Genomic DNA, 21,453 nt, shown 5'->3' on the forward strand with positions numbered 1-21,453 from the left:
CCTCATGAGGAGCCTTGATTTCACTTTTTCGGGAAAAGTATTGTTGAGATTTCCGTTGAAATACTTTTGTTATAATTGTAAATCAGTTTAATTCTATCAACGGTCTCAAACACGGCAAGTATATCGGCTGTTCAAGTAGTAAAATTATCGTATCCACAGGGATTAGAAGGTAAAATAAGCATTTATTGACTATTCGTGACTAAAGAATGATTCCAAATTCATAGTTTGTCATGTGAATTCAAGGTTGTGACTATTGGAATGTTAAACTAAAAAAATAGTTGATTGTGAGTGGAAAAGGTAAGAAATGGTATGTATAATGGTATTGTGAGGTTGTGGGGTCAGATTTCACCAAATGTCAGACTAATGAATCCTTTATCTCTTGTTACATACATTGCTTAGTCAACCCATAAGTTTACTCAAACCTAATCCCTTAGAGAAAGAGCCTAGGTGCGAATATTGAATATCAATCCCTTGAGTACCCAATACCTACACCCGCATTACGGGCTAGGGTTTAAGACTACTAATGGGTCAAGCTCTATCCCTAGATACAATCCCCACTAGGCATATGTTCCAGAACTAGTTTCAATGGTATTTCCCAATACTCAATGGAACCTTAAATCATGCAAAGGGTGATCAATCCAAAGCAAGCATTAAGCTTAGAAACGTAAACAACAAAGAATGAAACAATACATATATATATATATCATTAAAAACGTAAGGATTACAATAGAGTACGTTGGTTACATCTAACCCCACAAAAATGGGTAGAACCACTCAACAATGAGGGTAAATACAAAATAGAGATGGAAGAGGAAATGAAGAACCGAAGGAAAGATCCACACACGAACGGTCCCAAGCCCTGGGAATCCCTTCCACAGCTCCTAGAGGCGCCCCTGCGTGAATGAGGGAGAAACCCTCGAAAATGGCTTCAAATACGAGCTTAGGGAGATCATATTAGGGTTTCGCGCCCGGCGCGGGGTCTTCCAAATACTCTCTGCCTTAGGACACGCCCGGCGCAATTAATTTTACGCCCGGCGCAGATGTGGCTTTGCAGAGGTGAGACTCTGTTTTGATCACGCCCGGCGCGGGTCATGTGGCGCCCGGCGCATTCACTCTTCTCTGCTCCTTAGCTTCTTAGATTTCCAATCCAAAGGATCTTCAACTTTCCACTCTTCACTCAATACCTGCACAAAAAATGAGGTGGATTAAGGTATTGTTAGATGAATTTGGGTTAGTTATATCTGCACACAAAATGAACCAAAAAGAGAACAATTATATTGCAATGGTTCAGAGGATGAGTGGAATTGTTCAATAAGTCTCATCCAAAAAGAAGTAAAATTGAGACTTAACAAGTATGCCCTTGATTATGATGGTAACGTTGTGAGGGAATATAATCTCTTAACCACTTTCCAAAGTTGGTGATCTCTTGGTGATGAACATTAAGTAGGTATGATATACTCACTCTTGTGTTTATCTATATAAATGATCGGCTTAATCAAGGTCAACCAATGATAAACTTTGAGAGACTTTTTTTAGACTTTTTTTTAATATATGGTCTTTTTTATTTTAAAAATTAATAATAAATAATCTTTTATTACTAAACATAAAACTTAACCTTTATATGACCTTAGTATTGAACTCATCCTAAGTTCTTTTGATATGATATGGAGGTATAACTTGATCACTTTCACCAAATTGGACTCTATATAAGGATAAATAGATATTTTTAGTCACAACTCCATGTTCAAAATAAGTATATATGAACCCTCATCCTTTATTAAACAACACAATTATTGAATCACTTAAACTAATAATTTTTATAATTATTTTGAGTTTAACCTTTCTATCATAGTGTTGAAATTAATGATATTAGACATATATCCAAAGAAAAAATTTGTACCAATAAAATGGCAATGAAAGTGAAGTGCAGTTTATTCCTATCAAGCTAAACTTTGGAAATAAATTGCATTTCATCAAGGTTGTATAATATAGTATCATCTAAAAGTGATAAATCTCAAATAAATGTAGAGATGTTGTCCAGGAAGAAGAAGCTTATTGAACAATAAAGAAACATAAAGATTGCTTAGTTTAAGGAAGCAACACTAGTGGAAAAAAGACTTTTAAAATCGGTTATTTTTAACTTTTAAAATCGGTTCTTTAACCGATTTTGAAAGAGCCGATTTTAAAAGTTAGACTTTTAAAATCGGTTGTTTAACCGATTTTAAAAGTTTTTTAAGATCGGTTGTTTAATAACCGATCTTAAAAGGCTGGCTGGGAAAAAAAATTAAACTGGAACGGGCCGTTCCAAAAATGGAACGGGCCGTTCTAGTTTAATCAAAAGACCTAAATTTAATTTTAAGTACGGGGCGTTCTCCTTGGAGAACGGCCCGTTCCCAAGGGAGAACGGCCCGTTCTCCTTGGAGAACGGCCTGTTCCCAATGGAGAACGAAGGGAAAGATCGGTTACCTTATTGGAGACTTTAAAAAATGAGAGCATCACAGATTAATAAGAAGAATGAAGGGAAAGATTAAAGAGAATGAGAATAGAGGGGAATATAAAAGATTTCTGACGATATTTTTAAAATCGGTTATTGAAGAACCGATTTTGTATACTACATACAAAATCGGTTCTAAAATAACTTTTAAAAGTAGCACTTTTAAAATCGGTTCTTAGATAACCGATTTTAAAAGTAGCACTTTTAAAATCGATTATAGAATAACCGATCTTAAAAGTACTTTTAAGATCGGTTATTTTATAACTGATCTTAAAAGTGGCACTTTTAAGATCGGTTCTTTTATAACCGATCTTAAAAGTACTTTTAAGATCGGTTCTTTTGTAACCGATCTTAAAAGTACTTTTAAGATCGGTTAAATTTTAACCGATCTTAAAAGTGTTCATTTTATTTACAAATTTGTCACCGCGTCACTTTTAAGATCGGTTATAAGTCCGATTTTAAATTTAATTTTATTTAAAAGTCCAATTTTAAATCTAAACAACATATTATTGTAATTGTATTAGTATGGGGACTTGCACTGTTCACATTGAAGAACATATGCAATGAAGAGCTTTAAAGTCAGATATGACATCCTATCCTATACATAGGTAAGGAATATAGTGTGGGGATTATGTATTTTATATTTCTTCCAAGAATAACTGAATTATTTATTTCTTAAATTTTTAAATTAAAGCTAAAATATGCAGGATTATGTATTTTTTATTTCTTCCAAGAATAACTGAATTATTTATTTCTTAAATTTTTAAATTAAAGCTAAAATATGCAGGATTATGTATTTTTTATTTCTTCCAAGAATAACTGAATTATTTATTTCTTAAATTTTTAAATTAAAGCTAAAATATGCACCTGTTATTAGGAATTTATTTAGTCTCCGGCCGTACTCTATACTTTTTTTAATATCCAATTAAACTTATAATATGCATAATTTACAGTTGATTTAAATACAAAATAATTTGATGCGTAGAATAACCCTACTTATATAGGTAGGGCAGTGCTGCAAAATTATGTTTTGGATTGAGAGACTGGTTTATACTTGACACAATTTTATTTTTTTTTTAAACTATACGTATCCAATATGTAACATAGCAGTCCAAATCTCCATTGACACTGACACGACTAGAGATCGAGGTAACTAAAGTATCGACTAGCCTAAATAGAAATACCCTAATAAAAAAATTTATTTAAACATTTTTAATTATTGAAATATGAGGTAAATTTATTTTGATTTTTAAATTTAAAGTTTATTTTTGTTAATATTATAATTTAAAAATATTTCATTGTAATTTCTCTACTTAAATATTATTATTAAATGTGTCAAATATCATTGTATAAAATTTATTTATTAATATCATTATTAGTAATATCATGTTAAACTTAATTTAATAATTTATATTATATAATTATTTTAATATATTATCATTAATTATAATATTGATAATATAAAAAATTAAAATAAATTTATATTAAATTTAAGTGATGAAAAACATATATATATATATATATATTCCACTCATGTGAAAGGTTTCTAACCTTGAGACTCTTTTATTACCATCGACAACAATAAGTATATTAGCAACAATAGCACCACAACCAATACGAGTACTAGTGATAGCCATGGTGAAGAACCCACGTGAGAATCACCACAAGTGTTTCCTCCATGCAAATAATCATAACAAAGACCAATGATAAAATAAGTGACACACCCTCCAACAATAAGTAACCATAACTCTATCTCCATGAGTTGTTCTATTAGAAGTCCACTGAAAAAACCTAGGAGATCAAGATCAACCTCAACTTTCACAAGACCGAGTCTCGAGAATACCAAAGACATAGTAACAAAAAACAACGAGGAAACGAGACTCACTTGGTTGTCGTAGAAATAAGAGTATAGAGAAGAAGCCAACACAACGAAGAAGGGCACATAAGGAGAGGTGAAGCTCTCAATTTCCTTGGCCAAACAGATGAGAACAATGTAAAGCAATATCTTCCACTCACTGAATAAATAATCGAAAGAGGAAGTGTAGCTGCGACCGTAACAAAACAGTGTTCCAACAACAAATGAAACAACAACACACACGAATCTTCGTATCTTTGGCTGCTGCAGCCAACTCTGAATTTTGTTCTGAATATCCTCCATGATCTTACTCAACTCAACCAAACAATTAAGGATATTGCATTCATTCAGAAATACAAGTTCATCATAGCCACCATTCTTGACTTGCTTTAAGCCCTTCACTTTTCATGATTCACGCGTTCCACCAAAGGTCCAAAGCTACAAATTTCTAACTTTAATTACTAATAAAAATATCATAAAGTGATTAAAGGATTAAAAAAATATTATGAACGGGGCCGTGTCGGTTAAAACTTTTATCTTTTTCTATATTATATTATTTAGAGTTAATTTATTAGTATAATTATATAATTATATATGAGCATATTAAATGACAATGTTGTTGTAATTTTTATCATCTATTACATCATTTAATAATTTTATATTAAAATTAAATTTTGTCTATTTAATTGTTGAATATAGTTTTATATTATTTTATATGTTTGTGTCAAATTTTATTAAAAGTGAATAATAATTAGACGTGATCAAATTATTCATATTTTAGTATATTTTTTATGTATATATTAATTTAATTTTAATTTATATGAATGTGATATCAAATAATTTTAGATTAAAATGAAAGTTTATATATATACCAATATCATTTGATCCATCCCCATTACATTATACTAGTAGTGAAAAAGACACTTTATGCCTAATATATTTATTCTTGAGAGGGTTTCATTTTAAGAGAAGATGATTTGAAAAAAGAAATATATTAAGGTTTAAAAGCAGTTAATAGCAGTTAATAGCATTTGTTTTATTTTTTTTCTTGAGTGTAACTAGTATAAATTTAGGGATAAAAACATATAATTAAAAAGTGAAAACAAAAAGGTAGTTACTAAATCATATCTCGTTTATAATAGATGTGTGTGTGTCTATCTATTTATATATATATATATATATATATATATATATGAGGAGGGTTATAATAATATCGGTGTAACTTTTATTAAGTATTACACCGTTCAATAATTTTATATTAAATGTGAATTTTGTAAATTTAACCGTTAGATTGAAAGTTCTTTACATTTTAAAGTATAATAAAATATGAACATTTTGATTACATTCAAGTTGTTGTTCAATTTTAACAAAATTTAATAAAACATATAAAGTGATTCGAAGTTATAATTCAACGATTCGATTTACGAAATTCATATTTAATATAAAGTTATTGAGCGATGTAATACTTAATAAAAATTACACCAGTATCGTTTGAACTCTCCTCTCTCTCTACATATATATATATATATATATATATATATATATATATATATATATAAATTGTGACACCCATTCTACCCCAACCAACATCGTATCATGCACACACTCATGACGACGCATCTCACATCCCCACAAACTATCTCATCACCAATCATATATACACCGTGTCACACATCCAACACTGTATCACGTACACACCTTTCTTGTCGCATCACACGCCCAGCATCATGTACACACATGACTGTGCCAATGCATTTCACTACTAACATCAATATCACGCATACGATTGTAACTACACATCGCACATCTAGTATCATATCATGAATACGACCATGCCTACAACAACATATAAATAACATTGTATCACGTGCACACCCTTACGACCTGGTGTCATGCATAAGACTGTGCCTGATACTACTAGAATTTCTCTTATTACATGCGACTTTTCTTGTGAATTTTTCATAAAAATTCACAGAAAACATTGTTCTTACAAATTTTCTGCGAAATTTTATCTCTAGGTAATACCTTCGTGGTTAATATGTTTTTGCGAATTTTAAAATTTGCACGAATTTTTCCTGTGAAAAAAACTCACAAGAAAGTTTCCTACAAAAAAAATTCGTAGGAAAGTTTCCTATGAAATTTCCTGTGAAATTTTTTACAAGAAATTCTAAAGGAAAATTTCTTACGAAAAATAAACAAAGAAATTACTATTCAGAGGTAATTTTTGTACAATTTCTATTAATAATTCTTTAGTCTTCAAATGCTTACGATAATTCATCCGAACCATTTAGAAATTTGTTTTCACGCCTCTAACATTTGATAAATAACCTTTTAAACTCTTATATTATAAATTATAGGTCTAACACTCAACCATACAAAATCAACTTGTAAGATGAGTGTTGTCCCAACTTATATACTCGTTAATTGTTTTATTTATAATTGATGTGGGACTTGAGGAAAATATTTTAATTCTTAAACTTATAAATTTATATATTTTTTTTAATTTTTCCTGCGGATTAAAATTGGCAGGAAAATCTGCAAGAAAAGTTACCTACAAAATTTTTCTACCATTTAGTAAATATTACTTGCGAATTTATTTATACAAGAAAATTCACAAGAAACAAGATAAATTTCTTACAACATTTTCTGCAAATTTCTACCTTGGAAAAATTTTTCTATGGTCATTAAAATTATCGCAAAATTTGCAAAAAAAAAAATTGTAGATTATTTTTCGTAAAAAAAATTGTAAGAAATTTCTGTAAATTATTTTTCACAAATAAATTTGCAAAAAGAATTTGTAAAATTATTATAGCAAGAAAGTTCTCAAAAAAAAATGTGTGAATATTTTTTGTAGGAAAATTCGTAGGAAAATGACACTTTTCTAGTAGTGCAATCATCACTTCACAATTTACATTTCAATTCCACATCACATGCACAGTATAGATAAATCCACACAAAATGATGGTTCACATACAGCTCACACAATTCACCATGGATTCACATCTCATCATCATACATATATGAACTAACTCTACAACATAGTATCATACAGCTTTAAACCACTTTTCAATCCACATGATAACACCTTAAAACATCAAAATAATATGCATCTCCCTTCAACAACTGTCAAAGAAAACAACACACAAAGAGTTATACTCATCCAAATAAGCTCAAACCTATCTCAAAAAAAATATAAGAGAACAAGCTACAACTCTAATGAAGACATGAAATTCTAAAAACATCATCTACTTAGCTAAAAATTTCAAAATCCAAAACAAATAAAATCCATGATGACATCTTGACCTCTGTTCATAAAAATAGTCATATCTAGAGTTCTAGACATCCTTTTTGAGTGATTCTAAAGCCATTAGAAATATAACACCCAAATCTACAACTTTTGTGCGGAACATAAAGCCTAAAAATGTCTTTAAGGTCACCTTGCATAAATAACAACACAAAACTTAATCTTTCGCACACTAGAATGGAGACTGAACTTATAACTCGCATAACTCAATCAATTCTTAACATTTTTACACGATTCTAGAATCTAAATTATAGCCCCAAGTGTTTGCTTTCTAACTCAACAAACGAAAGTTGATTTGGTTAATCACACAGAAAGATATTATAAAAATACTAAGGTACCTCCATAAGTAAAATCTCCCAATTACTTATTAATTCATATAATTAAGGGTGTTCATCAATCTACAAGAACCCTGACTTACAGAGCACATCCGAATAAATTCAATCATCATCTAGATCATAAATTTTATCAAATAATATCACAACCACATTTATAAATCAATTTGATACCCGATTGAATCATCAACTTCACAAAACAACCTACCAATTATAAAATACCTAATCCTTCATGAATCCTAACTCACAAGCACATTTCAAACAACTCAATCTCTCTCTCAGAACATCGATTTTAACATTTAATACCAAAAATACACTCACAAATCCAGATAGAATTTATCATAATCATTAGGCATCCAAATATAAACGAATATAAAATTATCAAAAATCTTAGGGAATTTTCCTTCTACCCATTTTCTCATGCGACTTCGCATATAAAATTTCCTTTTTTCCTGTACCTAGTTGCATTAATCATAATACAATTAATATAGTGGAAGTTATTCCTGATCTCTTCTTGATCACTCCTCCTCAGAATTTTTTTTTTCCTTTTTTTTTTTTACTTTTTTAGAAAATGTCAAATGAGACTAATGAGGGTTAATCTGCTAACCCTTTCTTTGCATTCCCTTGAGCCAGGTCAACCCAACTCATTACCCTTTATAGCCTGCTTCTCCTTTTTCTCAAAATAATTTAACAAAATAAATATAAATAATAATACAAAAATATTTTTTCTTTAATAATAATATATTTCTAACCCAAAATATAATAATATAATTTCAATATTAAAATATCTTATATAATCAACTTTTTAGATTTGAAAATAAAATATATAATTTATCAACTCCTAAATTATCCCTTAAAACATAAAAATAATTATTTAAAATAGTAATGAAAATAATTATTTAATAAATACAAAATAATTATTTAAAACATAAAAAATAATATTCTCATATAATAATAAAATGATATTGACCAAATATTTTATAATAATAATAATAGTATTTTGAAAATTATTATTAAGAAATTTTGTTAAAAAATTTATTAAATATTATTGCATAAAATTCATCTGTTAGTGTCTCTATTAGTGAAAATATCACATTAAATCTAGTTGATATTGCATAGCTGTCTTAATTAGTTCCTTTCTAATATGTTATTGGTGACTTAAGGGATTAAAACAAGATTTTTGATATTAGAGGGACTAAAAATAACAGCTTTAAAATTGATGGACTAAAAATAAATTTATCTGAAATTTGAAGAAGTAAAAATATATTTAAGTCAATTTTTAATTATGCAATCAATTAAATATAAAATCACAACTTATGAGAATAACCACACATATATCGAATCTAGTAACCTTAAAGGACATAAATTTGTAGAGACGTCTCAAGGTTTCACGTGTGAGTCAAAATTCATATTTTTGATAGTTATAAAAAAAAAAACAATGTTTAAAAAAAAAAAACAAATAAAAACTATTCCGGAAAAAGAAATGTACTTTTTATGTATCGTTTCGTACAAGTATTAGTGAAAGTCTAGCGGGATGGTAAAGGGGTTAGACCGATAGAAGATGCCATGTTTTCATTAAAATATTTAGTTTTCTATTTATAAATTTAGAATAATTGTGTTTTTTTTATTTTAGACATAATTTATATTATTTTACATATTAATTATTTTTAAATTAAAATATCTCTAATTAAAATTATTTTCTTAATTTATTAATATCTATTAATTATAAACTTTTTAAAGAAGCATATACTATAATTAGTTAGAAAAAAGATGAGTATTCCCTCTAAACTTATATATAAGCAAAAAAGATTAATTTTGCATAAATTAAAAAAATAATTTAATTAATTTAATCTTCATAATTTCACATAAGATATATATTACATTTATTAAAATATTCTTGATGTAGATAGTTCTATCATTTATTATCTTAGAGATGTTTTTTATTTAAGAGCATTAAATAATATTGACTTGATTAAAATTTGATTATATTTTAATCTAAAAAATTTAACTATTTTTTGTTTATATATATATATATTAAAAAAAGTATTAATTAGGAAAGATAAATAATATAATATATATACTCTAATTCTAAATTCTAATTTGTTAGAAGATATATTAGTATAAATGCGATCAATCACGGATGTCAAAAACTCGATTTCTGCCTTTTATAGCTAATTTATTGCAAATTTATGATAATTAATTAAATCAAATAAAAAGGACACAACTGTACCAGCGGCTTACTAAAATGGTATGTGGTTCTATAATTAAATGTTACACGCACATATTATTTTTCATCATTTTATTTATTATAGAGAGATAAATGAAATAATAAAAAATAATGTTATATAAGTTGTTATATCGATGACATTACTCAATTGATTCATGGTGTGTTTGGGATTGAACTCAATTAGAGTTGAAAAAATATAACATTCATAAACTTTTGTTTTTTTTTCACATAAGAACATATTTTTTAGTTCAACATAGTTTTAAATCAATATCCAAACATCCAATAAAACAGAGATGGAAACTTAATTTTAACACTTAAAAACATTTTACCAGGGCAAACACACTTGTTTTTTTAAAAGTAAAAGACTAAAATTTTTTCCTTCAAAATGTGTTCCGCAATACAATGAATGAGGTATATGCTGAAAATGGTGGGGAGCATCTTACAAGTTAGATGCCCTAGTTAGGGTATAAGTAACTAAGTTGGCTTGTTAATTTACATATCACAATGCACCCCAAAAAGGGAAGGGAATGCAAATATTTTTGTCTACACTTTTGTTTTCTCTGGTCATGTCCTTGACAAAGTAAGCCTTCTCATAACTTTTTTCTATATAATATTTATATAGGATGCTGCAAGTCTGCAACCAAATACCGTTCCAAATGCTCCACAAGCTCCTAGATCACAGCATTTCAAGGAATGTGGGCCTTTAATGAGAAGAATCAACATTCGTAAAATAGACGGGAAAATGATTGATTAGCCAGCCAGAAAAGCTATATCATGAAAAAGCCACATTTATAAATGGCATATGGTTAATGCATATATAATATCATATATGATAAAAGAAAGTCACAGATACACCTATATCCACTTAATATTATATAGTGGCATTACCAAACAATATACATGCATACTTATAAACAAGCTTCCCAGAAATCCAACTGGAAAATATGGAGTACATAGTCCAAATTTGTCAATTCAAATCCAACCCATGACTGAACCTGCGTCTCAAAGAAGAGTACCTTCTCATGCTGGCTTTCTCCTTCTTAATTTGCATAAGCTGAGGGTAAACACACCATGGGAAACTGAGATAATGATCCCTATTCATCCCTTCATTGTAGCAACCCCAGTAACTTGGATGATAAGTAACATAGTACCAAGCAGAGGCTTTTGCATATGCATCATCACTCCCAGAATCTACACCACTGCTGCTCTCATTGAACCAGGTCCTGGCCTCTTTCCTTAGGGACCTCACAGCCATATTGATTGCTTCAGAATCCCTCCTTTTGTTGAAAGATTTCGACATTTTCATGATATTCCCACTGAGGATTTCAGCTTCAGTTTTGATCCCATAGTAGTCCATCAAATTTCCCAATTTGTAGTCATAATTGGTTTTGTGATAGAAAGCATCATCAACATACTCCATAAAGCCATCAACTTCCATGTCAGGGTCGTAAGACCGTCTCGCGACGTCTTGAGTGAAGGATGAAATAGAGCCAGCACTTGTTGAAACTTCTAGCACTTCCCTAAAGAGCTTTCCTATCACGTTATGCGACTCGTAGGTGGGTTTGTCAGGCTTCTCCATGAAATCTGGATAATTTTTGACATAAAGTTCAGGAGGTATAACAGCTGGAACACCAGTTTTTGGAAAGTCAACAGCTGTTGAAAACAGCTTTGCAAGCTTAATACATGGCTCAGACATTGCTTTCATAGGTTCTTTATCTGCAAAGACAGTGTGTGCATTGGCAATTATTCCCAGACTGTCATTGACTATGTAGTTGGTAAAATACTCCTCAACCTCCTGCAACAAAAAAGCATTCATTAACTTTATCTAAAATTTCAGGCTGCAGAACAAAAACCAAATACAAGAAAAAGGGGATCCAATAACTCATGAATAGTGCTAAATATTGAGGCAGGTTTGAGTAGTTCCTTTAAATGGCAATGACAATTGACAACTCAAAAAACAAACAATTCTTTGAATTTCAATAGACAATGTATGTGAGGATCATGAGACATGCGACATACTCAAAATTTATATAGTAGAAGATGGTAAATTGTCAAGCAAAATTTACTAAGAGTGAAAACTGATTTTCCACTAAGGAGGGTACCACAAAATTTATATTGAAATTATGGAGATTCAATAAGATTTTTTAAATTATGAGGACCTATTTGAGAAATGAGAAGTCAGTGAAACAATAGGGACCTATTGGAAACAAAATACTAACACAAATGAAATCCTTCTTGATAAGACCAAATTCACATTCCCTTGACAAATTTAACAAAATACTTTGCACGAGGGGGATAAAGAACTTATAATTCGATTGACAAATTTCATGAGAATAACTAACCATTTATATGGATTTAAAATATTAAAAGACTAAATAGCAAAAAACAACTACAAAGATAATTCATTGTGGTAACACAATTATAAAACCAAACACTTATGCAAAGACATGAAGGATTGCTTAAAGAACGATACCTCAATCAACACATCATGATCCATTTCAATAGTTGCGGCAGCAGTGTAGTCCATTGGTTTAACTGGGCAAGAAGGAATCAATTCCTGGTCCCAACAAACGAAGTAGATATCCCCATCCAGATCACTTCCCGAACACTCATTTGGATGAGGTCTGATACCAAAAATCAGTAACTGGTGTTAATAAACAACAATGACGACGAAAACAACAACAAAAGTTTTATCCCACTAGCTGAGGATAGACAAACAATATCAACACCAGTCTATTGTCTATGGACTGTTGTCAATAGAAAGTTAATACTTGACATTTGACAACCAGAAAAATTAACATTTCAATTTCCAGGAGAAAACTTTAGCAAAGTAACATAATGACAACAAAAAATTGCAACACAACATTAGGTACTTCGAATTCTTGGACATTCCACAAGAAACAAAACTTGCAAAACAAGTCAAGTATTTTGCCCAGTGCAGAAATCAGAACACATTAATGTAGATTGTAGCCAAGGATTCATTATTTCACCAGTTTCATTTATTTGAATTTTAGAGCCTATAATTTTTTTATTGGACACAATCTTTAAATGTTAGATCATTCAATAAAATAGTGTGGATCATGAATAAAAATAGAAATATTTAAGAAGCATATTTACCTGGGTCCTTTTTGAGGGAAAACTACACAATCCACCATGTGGTACAAAGCTGGCACATCCACAGCCTTTAAAATACGCACATCACCTGGGTGCAAGCAGGGGTTTTTTGCTACTACTACCTTAGCTGCAACCATATAATTCTGGGCCAAATGATGTGAATCGTCAGATGGATTCTGCAGCCTATTTTTAGAAAACTGAACAAATACTTGACCATATTCCAGGGTTCCAGTTTCATCTAGACATCCCATCATTGCTCTTCCTTTTGGAATAAAGATCCTGGACTTGAGTCGCAATTCCAACAGTTTCGATGCCCTAAAGGTTTGCAGCATCATTGATAGGAAAGGTTCAAGATTAGGCTTGTAGCCACAAATGAGCATCTCCTTCAGAACATTAGTTATCTCTCCCACAGACATCAAATCCAGAACTTCCTGTGCCTTTAACGAATCTGTCAGTATAGTGTTCAGTTGATCAACAGCTTCTCTTTGTTTTTTCTCAAAAACACCATCCCTGATACCAAGAGTGGACAAGAGGGTAATTAACTGCCGATTCAGATAACAAGGCTGAAACTTACTTCGGGCCAAAACATCCAACTTCGTGATATCTGAATCATACTTCTGCATGCTCTTCCTCAGTGATAACTTATAATGTGATGTTGGGTCAACAGCCACCACTCCTTTGTACCCTCCATATCGAATCTGAAAGGCAGATGGAGTGGAATCATAACCGCATTTTTTAGCTACTTTCTTGGCAAATGCAAGAGATATTTTCCCGATTCCATCAGAGAAGACATAATCAACCCCATCATATGTACGCTTCTTTACATCAGGAATAATTTCAATTTCATGCCTATGGACACTTAGAGTTTCAGTAGACGAACCAAAAGATTGTCCCAGCCTAGCAGCATATTTAGCCACATTCCTAATCTTGCGAAAATCTCCCATCCATTCCCTTATATAAGCAGCAGTGCATCCAGTTGTTGTAGGAGCAAACATCCAGAGAGAGTTCTCCCGCAACTGACTTGACGAGAATGCTAGAAATTCAAATTTCTTGTCACCAATAACTATGCCATTCGTAAGTACGGAAAGAATTCTGGTATATATCTCAGTTTTCTTGTTCTGTGTACGTGACAATAAATCAGTTGCAAACAGTTTATCCAACTCCTCATCAACAAATGAAACACGTAGAAAGTTATCAATATGTTCATGGAAATTACGGATAACACGATTTGAGACATTAATCTCTGGACCACAGAAGTAAACTTTGCAAGGTGTGACCTGAACCCTGCGAACATATACCAACCCCGTATCCAAAGATATCGCAGGTGACTGACGAGGATTCTTTAATCTAAGGTACCTTGTGTACTCAGTATGCAACCACTCTGTGGGTTCATAACAGAACTCCTTTGAATAGTAGATTTTTTCTAAAGCATGTTCAATGAATGCAAGTGGCATTTTACGCACCAAGTGATAGAAGTGACCATCAAGTGCAGGTCCTGCAAGACACCCATGCTGAACCAATGAATTGACTTTAAACAAAATGTCATAAGGTATGTCAAAACCTTGAGGAGGAGCAACAATGGGGACAAGACCCACATTTTGAGAAAATGGAACTCCTGTCTGTAAAGTGTATTGCCTATTACTTTCCTCATAATAACCAAAGTTTTCCTTGAAATTTGGAAGTTGTTGGCCACAAGGAAGCTCCAGACATATGGCAGTGGACTGCCCAATACAACTATATGTAGTGAAATCTATTGCTCGGATCCATTGCTCATCAAGGCCATCTTTGTAGAAGTTGAACAAAGGACTGTCAAACATATTTTCAAATAAATTTTCTGACGTAGGAACATCATTCACAAAAACCCGGGGAGCACCAAGTAACTAACAATTGAAGCAAAATGAATTAGATTCACCATATGTCAGTTGCAGCAATCATATAAAATAAAAATGTAATTACAGAAAAGAGACAATCATAGAATTTGACAAGAGTTCATAACTTATTAGATACTTCTAAATATGTATATGAAAAGTATCCAAAAAAACTGGTCTTATGCTTTTTTAACAGTCATGTTTTTTGTCATGCTGTGAAAGGAATTGGAGTACATACTCCTTTATTCATTCTCTGAAGAAAAACAAAATGAATCCTAACGAGCAGAAGATTGGGTCTATGTACATTTCAACCTTCAACTCTTGTTTATGAAAAATGAAGTGTATAAAAAATGAGAGACTAGGTTGCGAGACATTAGTAGAGATACACATCATCCACTTGATGATGGTGCTAGACTTTTTGAATTGGAAGAGTTCTCTCTAGATTAACCGAAGTTTGAAACTATTTTTTTTTTCTAGTTGTGGTAACGAGGGAGAAGAGAGTGATACATTTAGCATTAGACAATAATTTAGTAATGATGTTTTTGAATCACAAGCTATTGTATAGAACCAATATTATCTTTAAGTTCTACCAAAGAAGTTTTTATTAATATAGTTAACTTAATATGGACAAAAACTGTATTTTTTTTGTTGTTATGTTTACAAATATCTTTTTTGCAAATTATAATCATCATAATTGTGAATTAATAAGAAAGAATTAAAGTCTCTAATTTTACCAATAGTCTGCATCGATATAAACTTTTTTATAAAGTTTTATTAACGTATCCAACACATATTGTATCCTAAATTTTAAGGAAATTGTCGTATCCCCATATTTGTGTCATATTCTACCCGTGTTGTACTGAATATCTGAGCTTCATAGGTAAAACCTAATGCAATAAATACTAATTTGCATAAAATATTAGCACAAAACAAAAAGGTTTTAGACACACTATTGCAGAAAAAAATTATATGTAATACTTTCAATTGGGACAACCTGCTTGACATGAAAGGCAACAAATTACTGGCATTGATCTGTTTGGCAATTGTTGAAAAACAATATCATAAGGGACTGGGTTTAAATGCTGGTAACCAAAAAAAAAGGCAACAAATTTAATAAAAGTTTTGATGGACAATAAAATAACTACTTTGAATTTGGAGATTATATTACTATTATTATTACTACCTGAAAGAAAACATACATGATGACAAAATGTAGGAAATGATTGATCGATGGAAGCATACCACACAAACCTATAAACTTCTAATTACATATAAATTGTAGATTACCAGTTCACTTTAAATATAGTAGCGATAAATATGTTCCTTCCTTTATACCTTAATAGCAAGGTTTAAGTATAAATTTGTAAAGTCTTGCAGTATAAAAGGATGTAATATAGTTCCAAAATAGCCATAAATACCCCTTATAACAATGTTTTCATGTTCACTAAACTTTGATTTTAATTGTAAAACCATTTTTGAACATTAAACTACCTCCCCCTTTCACCTTGAACAAAAAACCTAAACATATTACCTCCTTAGTGTTTGTATGAATACTCCATAAGCCCACACTGTTTAAAATAAAAAAAAATTTCTCCCAAAGATAAAACTAAGCTAGGCCATGAGTAAAGAGGAAAAACTCATCTAAACTAAAGAGTAAGAGAAATATTTGCACTTGATGAGTAGATGCCTACTGAAATTCTGAAAACATTCCAAAATCAGATTAAAAGAAAACATATGCTAAGCATTCACTATAGTTCATCCAACAGATAAATGAGGAACACAATCCATATTTTAAATTTCGTTAATTAAAATTCAAGAACAACAAACTTCTACAGAATGTAAAACTCCAACTCTTCCTCATTTTACATGTTTTTGTGTTCCATTGTTTTATCTTCTGTTTTTTGGTAAATAAATTCTGGTTCAACAGGATGTTCCGGCATGCAAAGGAGTTAACCATTGAACTGTTCTATGAGTATCTAATTGGTGATATCTGAAAGTGTCAGATTGGTAGCATTTTTACTTTTGGCAAGCGAAAATTTGGTGCGAAGGATGGTTTTGTCAGTCCAAGAACAGGGCAGGCCACAGGGTTAGTATTTGATATTACCATACCCAATAGCAGGGCCCTAGATTCGGAGCCAACCCATAGCCATGTATGATGTATCTGTCATGATTCAACTCCAATTGGCAGTAGCACTCTTTTTTAGCACTCAATTCATCATTAATTTTACTAAGAAATCAACTCATATGCCTTAAAAAGCTAATAAAAAAAATTTAACAACCTGAATCAGGAGATAACGTGCAGCTTCAGCCCATGGTCGATGCAGCTCAATCTTCCAAATGTTCTCATATGAAAGCTCAAGTTTGTATTGCACATTGTTATGGGAAAATAAGAAATGCACCTTTCTCATTCCAGACCCAAAATTTATACTGACATCCAGCATTTCCCACAAAACATAGAATCTTCCTTTTGAGATCTGACAGCCAAAATACAGTTTCACATCCTCCAAACTATGCAAAAAATTTCTTGGTTTTGGCACAATATCTCTTTCCATTTCCCGAGCTTTTAAAAAGGAGGTCCCATACCGCAATGTTCTCAAACTGTTGTTAGCTTTAGACATCATATATGCAGCATGATTTGCGACGGTGAATTGAATAATAGCAAATGCTCTTGGAAACCGACCTTTGCCATGCCTTAACTTAATGGCGAACACAGTTCCTTCACCAGTAATGTTCTCTACAAACTTCTTTACATCGGCGACAGTCACAGAAGTAGGGAATCCATACAACTCAATTGTTTTACCCATGCTAAATGCTAACTCTTTTGCCTTTCCTGGATAGAAGAAGAAACAAATTATTAAAATATATATATATATATATACACAGTTGTGAAAAAATAATAATACCACAGCAAGCAATTAAAAGATAAGTTTATATTAACAAGAAGATTCAAAGATTTGTGTTGATCAAAGCAGTGAAAGTTTATGCACATTATTCTGGTAAATAAATATGCACAACAGTATATATTCACTGAGCATATCCACCACATTTGATATATTTATGACTGCCACATCTGCAACAACTTAATCGCTTCTCAATGATAGAAATATCTCTGAACAATTAAAACATCAGTACACAGTGAAGGCTTTTAAACAAATTTTCAGAAACATGTTTCTGTTAGGAACCCTTAAAAATAAAAACAGGGAACAAGAAAGACTTGGATGAATTTGTCTGTGTTCAGTTTTTTTGCAGATAATCTAAATATTATTTCGTGTAGAAACCGGAGAAAGATTTTTGAGATAAAGTGGAAAGGTTTCAAAAATTATTAACTTATTACCCTGAACGTTACACATGTATACATAAATTAGCAACAGATCCTTATGGACAAACCATAGTCAGCAAAGCTTTCTAAGAATATTCTTATTATGAAACATATCTATGGTCCCATATGATCGGCAGTTATTCCTCGATGTCTATTGAAAATGGAAACATCCCCAAAAGGCAGAAAATAAATGCAACATTTACTTGCTGGGTTGCAACAGTTTTAGAAACAACATGGAATCTGCATAATATTATATAGCATTCTTCAAGTCTTTAAGTCAGTTTCCTAAAAGCAACGAAACTCTTTTCTTTTCATACTTAAACATGCAAGGTATCCATAAAACCATACCAACAACTTTTGATGTCTTTCAAAAGTGCAAACAATTTCGAAGTTTGAACGATTGAAATAAGTGTGATATCAATTTGCAAGGACAAACAACTTTAGATACAAAAATGGAATCTACACAGATGATTATATCATATACTTCTACAAAACTTCCGAAAAGTAGATTAACAAATTGGACTAATTAATTACCGATCGTAAAAGGAAAAATATTGATAATATTTCATATGTACAGATGTTTTTATATTTCACTAAAATCTAACCAAAAGCTAATAGAACATATTCTGCACTTTGTTAAGCACACTTGCCCACAACTATTTGCAAGTCCTTGAAACAAATAATGTAACAGTGATTGTCAAACCTGATTCCTAGATCGGATGCAGGTGTCAATGGACTCAAGATCAAGACAAAATAATTCATAGAGGGATGTTAGAGATGACAACAATAAGCCTGTTTGAAGAATGAAAAACTCTGAACAAATTTTTGGACCTTCCTTTTTTGTCAAGCCTGGATTATGTTCAGACTTCAGACATGATAAAATAAATTAATAATAGAAAGGAAACAACTCTTAGCCACTCAACACTACTTATGGAAATTCAAGCTCCAAGCATTTATGAAAGTAGGAGGGAGGCAGCAGGACTAAAGCATTGAGAAGTGGTTGTCAATAGAAGATTATTACTTACTTCTGTTCTTCTGATATTACAATAACTAATAAATTATTTCATTTGTTTCACATTAAATAACTTCAAACAAAAAGCATTCCACGGGAGAAGATGATTGTAAATAGAAAACATCCCTTCTCCCTTGCAAAAACTAATTCCCCAAGAGATCTAAAATGAGGGAGGAGGGGGGAGTTCAAGAACAAGTTCCAGTGGCCTACATTTTCCAGAAGCCTTTGAATGTAAGAATTGAGTTAGATCATGAATTCAGGCAAATATTCAGCTTCATAATACAAATGTTTTCATTTATTAAAAAAAAAAAAAAAGGTAAAGGCAGCTTCCACCTATCATAGGACCTTCCTATTTCATTACATTACAATGTCAGCAACTTTAATTGATCTTCAATTGCTATCAAGTACAAAGGAGTAAAATGCAAAGAATTTAAAGCTCCAGAAATTACATAGAGCCCTAGTTGTAGTTCATGATGTGGATTCAAACTTTAAAAAAAGTTTTTTAAATGTAAAATGAAAAAATAATTAGTTAAAAATTAACAAACAAGCTATTTAGGGTCAATGACACTAGCAAAAACTCATTGCTTTCGACCATTTGGACAAAGTAGAGTCAAAAGAAGATAGAAATCGGTGGATACATTTTTGTACAGAATTAAATATTGATTTTGAGTCCAATCTTAAAGAGGAAAAAAAAAAAAAAAAAAAAACCTGATCCATGGATTTTACTTTTACAGTTTTACTTCTGTGAAATACAAAACAACTGATCCAACAATTTTTCACGCACACCCTTCCACCCGGCTTCACTTCTACTCTCTTTCCAAACTGATCCTTAAAAAGGTAAAAAAAATTCTAGATCTTAAAAAAAAAACCTTCTGATAAAATTTTGATAGCCATCCCACTCACTTTCTCTTTCATTTCCTTCCACTCCATTCTCTTCTCTTCTTTTTACATCACTTATCAAGAATCAAGACTATCACTTTTTTCTCTCTACCTTCTCTTTTTTTACCCTTGATATCTCTCTCTTCCTTCCACCCCAAAATGGGATCTACGTTTACATTTTCCCCTAGTCCAAGAAACCATACAAAGATAACACAATTAGTTCATGAACCCCCCCCCCCCCCCCCCCCAATTAAAGTAATTCTTAGACATAAAAGATAAAACTGTTCAAGTGTGCTCACCCCTTCGAATAGTATCAGAACCTCTATGATCGTGCGGTATTACCTAATCAAAGTTGTTCTCCACTCTTCTGAAATAAAATAGAAAACACATGATCATTAAAACACAACAACAACAACAACAAAAAATGCAAACTTGACAGAAAAGCAACTTCTTTTAAAATTTAAAAAAAAAATTGAGTATACAATTGATCATCTTAGTTCAGTCATGAGAAAGCATGAAAGAAACAAGACATGAAAAATCCTTTTGTGGGTATGATGAGCATGATCACTGTGAACACCCACCATGAAAAGAATGAGCAAGGAAATGAAGAAAGTGATGCAAACCCAATACTGAAGAGTGAAGTTATGAGCATTTAGAAGCAAAGGGAGAGAGAAAAAGAATCGTCAACGTTAAGTCAATAGCACTGCGATGGTCACTGCTGCTCACTGAGTGAGTTACAAAAACAAAATTCTTATATAACGAAGGAAACCATTTTTTTTAAATTAAATTTTGGATCCAGTTTCTGATTGATTCGGCAATGGAACGGTGTCGTTTAGATGAGCTGGATTACTAATGCAGTACTGCCCAATGGATTGGATTTCATTCAGCAAACTCTGCAAAGGACTGGACGCCAAAAGTGCAATATTCTTTTTTTTTTTAATTTACATTTTTTAAAACAAAATTCAGACTTAAAAATGAAAATTCACTTTTATATAACAAATTCAAACTTTTATTCTCATGTGTGATAATATTTATTTGAGTAAAATACA

The 21,453-nt window shown here is 31.2% G+C and overlaps 1 protein-coding gene and 1 long non-coding RNA gene across 3 annotated transcripts; both read right to left on the reverse strand.

Moving 5' to 3' along the window:
• Positions 1-665: 665 nt before the first annotated feature.
• On the reverse strand, positions 666-5,131 carry LOC114916826 (uncharacterized). The gene is made up of 2 exons (XR_014430782.1): positions 4,380-5,131; positions 666-1,184 (listed from the first exon to the last, which is right to left on the reverse strand). It is a non-coding gene; the product is annotated as an uncharacterized LOC114916826 (long non-coding RNA).
• Positions 5,132-10,984: 5,853 nt separating this feature from the next.
• On the reverse strand, positions 10,985-21,145 carry RDR1 (RNA-dependent RNA polymerase 1). 2 transcript variants are annotated; one of them, XM_020377074.3, is made up of 6 exons: positions 20,986-21,145; positions 20,704-20,771; positions 17,474-18,024; positions 13,330-15,206; positions 12,686-12,836; positions 10,985-12,007 (listed from the first exon to the last, which is right to left on the reverse strand). In XM_020377074.3, the coding sequence occupies exons 3-6, from the start codon at positions 17,996-17,998 to the stop codon at positions 11,180-11,182; spliced, it is 3,381 nt and encodes a 1,126-aa protein (XP_020232663.1). In that variant the 5' UTR covers positions 17,999-18,024; positions 20,704-20,771; positions 20,986-21,145; the 3' UTR covers positions 10,985-11,179. The 2 variants fall into 2 exon arrangements, with proteins under 2 accessions (XP_020232663.1, XP_020232664.1); XM_020377075.3 differs by having other exon boundaries at positions 21,028-21,143.
• Between the last annotated feature and the right edge of the window lie 308 nt (positions 21,146-21,453).

Source organism: Cajanus cajan, chromosome 11 (assembly GCF_000230855.2).
Source record: "Cajanus cajan strain Asha chromosome 11, NIPB_CcT2T_4, whole genome shotgun sequence".
Lineage (NCBI taxonomy): Eukaryota > Viridiplantae > Streptophyta > Magnoliopsida > Fabales > Fabaceae > Cajanus > Cajanus cajan.